The sequence below is a fragment of the Mycteria americana genome, chromosome 10 (genome assembly GCF_035582795.1).
Source record: "Mycteria americana isolate JAX WOST 10 ecotype Jacksonville Zoo and Gardens chromosome 10, USCA_MyAme_1.0, whole genome shotgun sequence".
NCBI lineage: Eukaryota > Metazoa > Chordata > Aves > Ciconiiformes > Ciconiidae > Mycteria > Mycteria americana.
This window is the reverse complement of record NC_134374.1, coordinates 26,418,891-26,429,360: the sequence shown is the minus strand read 5'-3', so window position 1 is coordinate 26,429,360 and position 10,470 is coordinate 26,418,891. Positions and strand designations below refer to the sequence as shown.

At 50.8% G+C, this 10,470-nt stretch overlaps 1 protein-coding gene across 1 annotated transcript; it reads right to left on the bottom strand.

Moving 5' to 3' along the window:
- Positions 1-371: 371 nt before the first annotated feature.
- On the bottom strand, positions 372-8,984 carry VSIG4 (V-set and immunoglobulin domain containing 4). The gene is made up of 6 exons (XM_075513149.1): positions 8,815-8,984; positions 7,447-7,803; positions 6,535-6,816; positions 4,446-4,514; positions 3,604-3,717; positions 372-1,084 (listed from the first exon to the last, which is right to left on the bottom strand). The coding sequence occupies exons 1-6, from the start codon at positions 8,867-8,869 to the stop codon at positions 996-998; spliced, it is 966 nt and encodes a 321-aa protein (XP_075369264.1). The 5' UTR covers positions 8,870-8,984; the 3' UTR covers positions 372-995.
- Between the last annotated feature and the right edge of the window lie 1,486 nt (positions 8,985-10,470).

Below are 10,470 nucleotides of genomic sequence, written 5' to 3'. Positions count from 1 at the left end.
TGTAATTGCGAGTGCTTGCTGGCATTTTAAAGATGAGCCGGTTGTGCAAAAATATTCATATCAAAATAATTTAGGCATGTGTAAACAATCCTATCCACCAGCTTATGGAAAAGTATCTAATTTCTTTCAAATATTAAACATGCATCAAAAGAGAGAATAGAGAAGGTGAACTCAAAGAATGTGCCTTGCCGCAGTATCAGACCGCCCAAGCTGTCCAGCGCCAAAACCCTAGAAAGTGTCTGCCTCTTCCTGCGAGCGCTGCGGAACGGCACACGGAGTACCGCACGATGGGTGCGCAGGACATTCCTTCTTCTTGTCCTGCTGCTCCTAGTGTGGTACGGTTCTTGGTTTTGTCCTGGCTTCAATCTTTCAGGGCTCTCTCACATTTAAGAGGACATTCTACCGCCTGTGCGGCTCTCCAGGCGGACGCAAGGAGAAACGCCGATTCCCAGGCCAGCCTCGTTCTGTGCTTCTTACCCAAAGTTGACGGGGATGTTGAGCAGCCCTTGGTGCAGGCTCTGCTCCCACCACACGAAGGCTGGGAGTGCAGATCCTTTTGGTCCTAAAAAGCAGTAAGTTTAGTACAGTGCTCTTGGCCTGGGATCTGCATACCCCAGCTTTCAAAGGGCTTTCTTCTACAGAGGTGGTGAAAGGGAACCAAGAAAAGCAAAATCAGAAGATCTATACAGCAGTCTGTAACTGCTTCCTAAAGTTCCTAAAGAGTTTTGCATTTTCACTGCAGAGATTGTTAAGGCTCCACAAATCATGGAGGAGCAAAAACTGCTTGCCCAACCTATTTTTCAGAGGCAAAGGTGAATAGGAAGATACATTTTGCCTGGATGAAGGTACTCTTCAGGACTGCTACCTGTAGAGCGCTGTTGGGTCTCATACAGTGTCCCCTACTTCATATTCAGAATCCTGGGTTTTCCCAGGACAGTCATATTCATTCTTGTCCATATTTATTTCTGCAGATGTTTTGTTTTTCAAGGGCTCCATCACATAGTTGTTCTCAGTGAAGGAGATGGGTTCCTCATAATGACCCGTACTTTCACACCTTGAAGAAGCTGCTGCTCTCGAGCTATGGCTGAAATCAAAATACAATACGAAAGAAGAGTTGCAACCAGAGTAGACAAAGCATCTCCCAACCATCAAGATTTTGAGCAAGATTGTGGTCTGATTCAAACCCATGTAATCCTGGGCCATGGGATTATGACAGTATTCTGAAGGAGAGAGTCTTGTCCTTTGCTTCTGGGTGGCAGGAGAACCTTGGACATTATAGCAGCATGGCCTCCAATCCAGGGAGAGCCTCAGAGGCAGCAAAAGGTATGTAAGCAACGCAAGGATTACCACCATTTCTTGGAATGGCACAACCAGGCAACTGCTCTTTGCAAGATAAGTGTGCGTGTGTATACACACACACACACATACATATATTTATATGTATATAAAAACATGGTGGAGGAATGGTAAATGGTGAACTGAATGCAGCCCACATCCACCATATGGCTTATGATATCTAATATCCTTAAAACGAAGGTAAATCCTCTGAGGAGAAATGCCATCACACCATTTGTTCAGTTGCTCAGGGTTCAACTGTTACTTAAAAGGCTGCTTTATAAACTGCTTGGGAAGACCAGAACCTGGGCAGACGCCGCTGGCGTGTTCTACCATGGCACTCAAGTCATCAGCACTTTCATTTATATCTAGATGAGTGGTTCTCCTTGTATGTTTTGACTGGCTTATTAGGCTTTTCAGTATAGCTTCCACAGGTTGGAAGTAGATCAGGATGCTGAAACTTGAGTTTATAAATAGCTTTAACTTCCTGACACAGCTATGATTAAAGAGGCAAGTTCAGCCAAGGATATTTCAGGGATAAATCAGAGTCTAATCTGTGCATCAGGAGCCTCAGCTCTCTAGAAGGGGAATTCCTGTTCTTTGCATTTGAAAAAACACTGGGAATTTATCCTTGGCAATGATCTTCAACAGGCCTCATTGGGCTGAGGAGTTAATAAACAGCTCTTGCTCGTTTTTATGATTCCAGTAGTGCGAAGGAAAAGATCTTTCTTCCTACATTACGTGTTGATGTGGAAAGCCCACGGGTCATCAGTACAACGTACTACTGAGCTATCTTTGAACCTCGCTTGAGAGGCTTTTCATCTGGACAGCGAAGTAGCACTGGGGTTTTTTTCTGTTCCAATACAGTCCCCAAAGACTCATCAATACGTTAGATAAAGGGTTATACTCACAATTTTACTTCGTAGGCTTGAGCTGGAAAAGAATAATCAGAAATGTGTGTCAATAATTTGCATTTATATTCTCAAAAAAGAGAGTTTCTACTATGTCTGTTCTTGATACAAGAGGGCGACCTCTGGAGACAGAATAAAAAATAGGAACCCTAGAGATCACGTTAGGTGGGTGATGACTCCTCTCCCCAGGATTCAGTCCAAGAAAATGAGAGCAACCCGTATCCCCGCTGCAGCACAGCTGGGTCAAGTAACTGGCCCAAGGGGAAAGGCGAAGTTGAGTTTAGAGACTAGAAGTTCCCCGTTCCCACAGTTTCCCTATTCATTAGAAGTTCAATAAGGAACAATTCAGAAAGAGGTTATTCTGGATTCCTTAAAAAAAAAAAAAAAGAAAAAAGGCAAAAGGAGTGTTTGATAATAACTGTTATTAATTGGTAGCACGGAGCTGTAGAGGGGTAATTAAAGAAACAGGGGGACGAGGAGAAAACTATGGCCATCAGGATTAAAGACCCCAGCCGGGCGGCCAGCGTGTCCTCCGTGCGCTGGCGGGAGGGGGCCGGGGGGGGCCAGCGGGGGGGCCAGCCTCTGCCCGCAGCCTGCCGGGGCCCGCGGGAAGAGACGGCAGCGATCGGTGAAGGCACCCGAGCTCTGAAGAGCGGAAAGGAGCGGAACTCGCCGCGAACAGGGGCAATTAGCGGCGACCTCTCCTCCTCCGGGTGCTAACGAAGGAGACGCCGGACCGCAGCGGGTGCGAACGGGCGTTTCAACGCCGCGGGACAAGGCCACCCCGCTGCCCGACGCCTGAAAAGACCCCACCGGCCCCCGGTCGAGATGCACGCTGGAGAGCCGCGGGGTGCCCGTGAGGGCCAGAGGGAAGCGGCCGGCCCCGGTAACCCTGCCGGCGCGGAGGGCGGCACGGCCGGGGCAGAGGCGCCGTCCCCAGGAACCGGCACAGGGAGCGGGATGCGCCGCTCCCGGCGGGGGCCGGCAAGGGCGGGGGCCGGCAAGGGCGGGGGCCGGCAAGGGCGGGGGCCGGCAAGGGCGGGGGCCGGCAAGGGCGGGGGCCGGCAAGGGCGGGGGCCGGCAAGGGCGGGGGCCGGCAAGGGCGGGGGCCGGCCTAGCCCAGCCCAGCCCAGCCCCAGCCCCGCCCCCCGCTGGGCTGGGCTGCGCTCCGCCCCTTGAGGCCTCCGCCGCCTGCGTCATCTGCGCCCGTCCCGATCGCTCGCCTGCGTGAGGCGGGCGCCAGGGCTGCTGCCGGTAGCTGCGAGCACGGCACCGGCCCCATCCCCGAAACCCCTCAAAGGTAAAACCAAGCTGGGCACGCACAACACGCTCAAGTTTTCCAGAGCGGTCTACTCACCCTCTTTGGGCTTTCTAATGCAGACGATAAGAAAGGTGATGAGGAAAACCACAGCGCTGCAAACCAGAGCAATCAGGACGATCAGGTACAGGGACAGCCGAGTCCTCGGGACATCTAGAGCAACACAGCAGAAGACTTTCAGACAGAGAAGCCCTCCGGGGTCGCAGCAGCAGTTACACGATGCGGACCACCTCCCTGAGGACAAGAGCAGCCGGCCCTGCCGTGGGCACCTGCGCGTCCCTGCTCGTCCCCACCCTAACAGCACCTTGCTCCTGGCTCTGAATAGGTGCGTTTGCGTGGGCCGGCCGGGCTCACCGCGCGTGCATCTCGCCGAGAGACACGGCCGCAAAGACAGCCGGCGGAGGCTCTTAACGCTGAGGCTAACCGAGGTGTGGGCTGGACAGAATAGTGCGCTAACGTCGGGAAAAAAGGGTCTCAGCTTTCCACGCAAGGATACTGTTCAGTTGCATTTGGAACATGTTTAAACCTACCACAGCACTGCAAAGCTAGAGGAGCTATAGAAGATCTGCTTGAGTTGCACACTGAGGCTTTTCTGCTGTTCCAGCTTTGACACTCAAAGAAAAGATCAAAATGGACTATTGTTCGGGAACACAGCAACAACTCTGTATGCTCCAAGTATGAAAGCTTCCCCCCCCCCCAAAAACAACATCCAGAGTCTTTTGAAGAGTCATCATGAGTCATCTAGGTCCCTTGAGAACAACCATTAATACAATTTGCAGCCAAAAGGCAGAACACTAATTTTGAGGCTGAAGGTACTGACTACCGAGTGGCCGGTTTGGGTCCCTGATCTCGTTCTTAGCTTTGTTTTGCCCTCCACTTACTCTGAGTTGTGTAATTCTTTTCTGGATACCCCACACCATTCTCAGAAGTCACTCCTGTTGTGGGCAGATCTGCAAAACAAACAGGAGTGAAAGGCTCACAGGGCATTTCCAGTCCTCTTTTGAGCACCAGGAGATGGGGGATTACAGCTGTAGGACCAGAAGAGAATGTCCCCATCAGCTGTACAAGGCAGTGAAAATAGGCAAACTCTAGAAATTAGTACTATATGTACACTATAATATAGAGAGAGTATATATAGTACTATATAGCCACACTAGATGATAGATACTATATATGGTATATATACACGCCACATATACTATGTATACACAAACTCTCTCTCTCTATATATATGTACGTCTATACGCACACACCTGTAGTAGTGGTGGAGCCCCATGGAGTCCAAGAGATTACTGAGGTACTTCTGAACATCAGCTCCGTTGGGATTTTTTCTGTAATAATAGTCAACAATTGTCAACATCTTCCCTTGGCTTCTGGTCACTGATGCCGATTCCCACAACCTGCTGCGTGATTGCCGGGGCACTATAAATTCAAATGAACCATAATCCAAACATACCAAGTTTCCACAAGCAGACCTATTCTAGCCCCGGTCTGAATTCCCACATCCAACAAGAGCAAACCGGCAATCACAAGCCCCCCCTCAAAACAACAGTCCTTGGTAAGGCAGGCTGTTTCCAGTCAGGTCTGAAGCAGCTTTTGTACCTGCCACTAGAGATACTAGCTCTGCCTCCCGCTTCGGCGGCTTCATTCAGGACCAGAAAACAAGCAAGGGAGCCCTTTAAAAAAGCACAGAACCCAGAATATCCTGCAGGGTCTCCAAGTTAGGAAGTGGTATTCTAGCAGCCCTAAGAGACATACGGAGTCCCTCATACAGGGACACAACCTCCCTAAGAGCAAGCTAAAAGCCCTCTGGGGACTGGAGACTGAGGAAGGGAGGATGTTCCGCGTTCAGAAACATCTGGATTAAAAATTGAGGCGTATGGACTAAAGTATAATATTGTCGAGACTGTATTCTCCAGCAACAAAATCAGTGCCAAGCGCCGCATCAAACCCTCCCCCGGCTCCTTGTCCTTGCTGTCAGCGTAGCTGCCGTTACCCCGACCTGCGGTTGGGCGCTCGCTCCCCGAGGTTCCCGCATCCCTCGGAGGCCATGGTTGTTGTGGGCAGATCTGCAAGGTGAGCGAGACTGGGGCTCACACAGCAGTTCGACCATGTTTGTGATGCTGCTGCAATACAGAACTTCTCCACCGGCGGGATAAGATAACGAAGAACTAGCCACCCCACAGAGGACAGGACCGCGTGCTAGCAGCGTTAACAAGCACGGCCATCGTTAGCTCCTGTTCCCTTGCTGTACGCTCTCACGTGCAACTGCTGTGACAAACAACACGCTGTTTCAGCTGTAGCCTGTGTTCCACTGGGAGCTCAGCAGGCTTTGCCTCTTTCAAAGGTCACCGTGCGGCACCTGCGCGTGGCTCTGCGGTCACAGGCATCGCGGCCCTGATGGCCGCGCTACCAGCCAAGGGAAGGAGCACATCTTCCGCAAGGCACCATCGCGCACCTTCTTGCGGAGCCTGGATACATCAGAGCGCAGAGTGTGTGAAGTGCAGTGTGTTTCCCCGAAACATGGAGCAAATCATAAGGAACAGAGGCCATTTTGATCTTTTCACCTACTGAATTACCGCTCGTATGCTCCTGATACTCCAAATGAAGTCCTGGTTCCTCATCCAAGCTTGCTCTGCTTTTGCCTTAGTAACACGCTGCGGTAGGCAGCATTACGCAGCCAGCGAGAATTTCAAAAAAGCCAAAGAGGAATAAATATAAGCGTTTTAAATACAAAACCTCTTCTGCATCAGAAAAGAGCAGTTCCTCTAGAGAGGAGGAGGGAAATTGAATACAGGAAATAAAAAGAGGATGGAAAGCCAGAGCTAGCGACGAGAAGTGCTTCAGAGCGCAGAAGGCCGAGGCTTCTTGCGTTCTCTTCCTTTGGGGAAGGGAAGTAGGAATGTTGTTCCATTCCGGTACGGAAGGACTCCAGATGTTTTCCATCCAGCTGTGGCTCTGGGGACTCACCTCTCACCGTCAGCTCCACGGCGTCGCTCTGCTGCACGGCCCCGGCCCCAACCCTGTTTTCTGCCTCACAGTAGTACTTCCCGGTGTCGGAGGGCCGCAGGCTGTCCCACGCCAGCTCGGCCTGGCTGCTCAGGAGCAGGGCTTTCCCTCCCGGGGTGCTCCTGAACCAGCGGTAGCTGATGGGGGGGGACCCGCTGGCCACACAGGTCAGGCTGGTCCCGGCTCCTGCCGGGAAAGTCAGCCCCGGCTCGCTGGCCCTGATGACGGGCTTGGTCGCGGCAACTGGAAGACAAAGCAGATGGGGCCGGGGTCACGCTGGCCCTGGTTGCGGTGGGAAGGTCCCCCCCTCCACGGCGGCTGAGGCGCTGGCTTTCAGCGCGTTCCCAGGAGGAAGAGGGGCACCGCGCCCACGTCACCTCTCTGCACAGGTTAAGCTTGGCTTAGCTGTGCCTGTACCAGCTATGCCACCCATCGCACCTCCTACACGAAGGCCTGCTCTGCTGGGTTGATGCCATCTCCGTTCCTCTATAAGCCACCACTGCCCAGGCAAAGGGAGATGGGGCATGTGCTGAGGAAGTTTGGTCAAAGAAAAGCAATGCAATATCCCAGGGACTTCCCCTGCGGTGTGCGTCCCTTGGAAACACCGAGCCATCGGATACGGGTAGAACCAGGGACAAACTGGTCAGCGAGAGGCCACAAATCCTCCCCCCGCCCCTGAACCGCAGGGTGCAGTATCGTGGGCAGAATTCCTCTCTCGGACCTATTTGCTGCTTCTCACCGGAGCCTGACGCTGCTCAGCAGAACGCTCCTGCATCGGAAGCGGGTCGTCACTGCCTACGCGGTCTATTCAACTCCTAAAAGCCTTCCCTCGCCAAGCCTTCCACTCCCGCGCAGCTGCCTTCTTGGGTTTACCTTTAACAACCTCCACTTTAGTGGTGATGTCTTTTGCTATCAGGCTGTTGTTGCTGGCTCTCCAGGTGACCTGGCAAGTGTAGGCTCCCCTGTCAGAGATCTCCAGGTTCAGGATGTGGAGGGACACGTTCCCTGGGGCATCCTTCAGGACGCTGACCCTGCCCCTGTACTCGGACAGGAGAATGTGGTCGCCAGAGCCGTCCCTCCGAAAGACGGTGCCAGAGCTCTGGTCGTGTACCACAGTCCACATGAGCGTTTGCTGCACAAAGTCCTTCACAGGCACGTAGGCACACGGCAAGGTGGTAGATCCCTTCCATACACCTTTGATCTCATTGAGGCCAGTCAGGTCCAGAAGAGCTGCAGGAAGAATAGAGAGAGAAAATAAAAAAAAAAAAAAAAAAAAAGCAATCACGGTGAAGGCAGCTCCTGGGTGAAGAAGTGGTGGTGAGAGCATCAGCAAGCGGATCCACCAAATCAAAAGTACGGGCAGTCAGCGTAGATGATGAGGGATTCAGGGATGGGCCAACAAAAAAAGCAACATGGCACGAGGAAGACAGATGGGAGACGGTCGATTGCCAGGGGCGCTGCCGCGTGCGCAGTTTGGCTCGCGTGCTCTGCCTGGTGCTTGCCTGCAGGTGAACACCAGGCAGAGCACAGGATCAGAACTAGCGGACGACTTCGACCTGAGGGAAGGAGTTTGTCTCGGGCCCGAGTTGCAGAGCTCCCCGGTCGCAGCTGGCGCCTGCCCCCGCCACCCGCCGTCACTCTCGGGGCTTTCCTGGAAAGCGCCGCGCATTAACAGCAAACCACAGGTTTTAAGGTTTTCCTCTCCTCCGCTGCCCATTGGTTCTTCCGAAAGACACCGCTTCGTCAGAGTAAGCTGAATTTAAGCAACTTAAGCCATGGATCAAAGAAGTCTAACTCTTTGAATTTGCCTATAAAAATGAGGTCTGTTGCCTTTGTGCCAGTACATTTTTGTCAATCTTGGGGCTAAACCTATGCTTCCGTAGACACTTCTTTACCCTTTTCTCCTGGTTTCCAAACCTCCCCTTTCCTGGGAACACAACAACTAACCAGACCCTTCTTGCCGGGCTGCTCGCTGTGCTCCGTGAAATAACCGTCACAACGTATGTGGGATCTTTGTACTCTTAAGTACGTGGGCAGCGTTGCCATAGCCTTCGTGCACCGTTGCGCTCTGCAGCCACTGGATCGGAAACAACCGAACACCGAGCCAGCAGCACGCAAAGACGTTGGCCTTTTTGCCGCGTCTCTGTTCCCAAAACAGAGCCACTCCTGTACAAACACACGCAGACACACCGGTGCCAGGGAAGGAACCGCCCCGAGCGGGAGACCTTTCCATAGACTCACCGTTGCAGAAGAGAAGAGGACTCATAAGCACGGCTGCTCTCGCCAGCATCCCCATCCTTCCTAGGGCTGCAGCTTCTCCCTCTCCAGCAGAGCAGAGCAGAGCAGAGCGGAGCTGCTCTCTCCAAGGCAGGGGGTGAATCAGGAACACTTCCCTTTCGTCGCTCACTTTGTCATCGGGAGCCCAGGACAGCTGCTGATGGTTTTTCCTTCCTCTTTTTCAGAAAAAAAATTGTCTCAGTGATGACTGTCAGAGGTGTGGGCAGAACAGAAGTCCTAAGGGAGGGTAAAAAGAGAAAAGTCTAAGAATTACTTCTACTCGATTTCATATTTCCTGCTGAGTATGCTTTTTTGCCCTTCTGTTTTTTAATTGAACTTTTAAAAAATGTTTTTTTTTTTTCTTTTTATTCCTAACCACCTATTTCTTCCTCTTTTCATCTTGCATTGCTTTCTAAATAATACATTTTAACATGCATGTTACATACAAGAAGATCTGAGAGAGTACTCTTAAGGAGATAAACAACCAAGGTCCTTACTATTCATTTTCTTACCAGCTTTTCTGTGGAGCTTACCCCTGTGTTTTAAACTACGATTCATGAAACACCCCAAATCTTTACATTACCAGTGTGAGACAGATGATCATCTGTAGGTCCCTTCCAACTGAAATATTCTATTCTAATCTATATCATTACATCCCATTTAAGAGGTGGAGAGGTTAGGTATACAAACCTGAAAAGAAATAATTTCCGAGAGCTGCAGGCACCTGGTTCAACCGTCCCACTCTGCATCACAGGTTGATCCTCCTTTCTCACATAGCAATTTAGCTGCTTGGTTGAATTGATTAATTGCATTCAGCTAAAAACATGGATTAGGGCCACATGCACCTGCATTTCCCCGCAGGCTGCTTTGGAAACAGGTGAACAATGATAGGCCTAGAGAGAAAAAAAAAGGAACCTATCAAAGGAGAAAATCTTTGAGACTATGAAATCGTGACTTCTCAACTGTAATGAGATGTGTTATTATTAATTAAAGGTAATATTAGTTATAGTTAATCTGCATTATTCAGTAATTGAGCACTAGGTCCATCTAGGAGAAGTGTCTGTTCTCTACTGAAACATTATCTTCAAGAGATTTTACACGTCTCTGCTGTCTTCTGCAGCTCTTGATTTTTCTTACGCCCTAATGACAGAAATCTCTTCTGCTTCCTTGCATTCAGCTAAATCGACACGAGCACTTTGCTGCTGTTACATCCAAATTCAACATCCGCTCCTCAAATGCAAGTAACCACAATAATTAAACGCAGTCAACAAAATCCTAGACCATATTCTGAAGTACAGCCCTCCTTTAACGATAGTGAGACAACGTTCGCATCTGTAGAAGCGCAGTACAGCGTGCCAGAGCAGTCAGTGCTGCGTACCTGATCCTGAAGTACTGGCAATGTGGGGAAAAAATACTTCTTATAGCCTTCTATATGGCTTAAAGACAGCTCCACCTACATTGTCATTGGAGCAGCTTCATGGGGTTGTTATGTAATTTCACATTAAAGCCAGGAGATTTGCGTATACAGCCCTGGGAGCTCTGGCATTATCTTGTTCCTTTTCTTTTGAGGCCTTTGCTTTCATTGTGATTCCTTGCTTTTACATATATTCTTATTTTAGA

Coding starts and splice junctions, on each gene's coding strand:
- VSIG4 (XM_075513149.1), bottom strand. CDS start 8,869: ATGGGGATGCTGGCGAGAGCAGCCGTGCTTATGAGTCCTCTTCTCTTC. Junction 7,804..8,814: donor TCCTCTTCTCTTCTGCAACG/GTGAGTCTATGG, acceptor TTCTTCCTGCAG/CTCTTCTGGACCTGACTGGC. Junction 4,515..6,534: donor CGTGGAGCTGACGGTGAGAG/GTGAGTCCCCAG, acceptor TTTGTTTTGCAG/ATCTGCCCACAACAGGAGTG.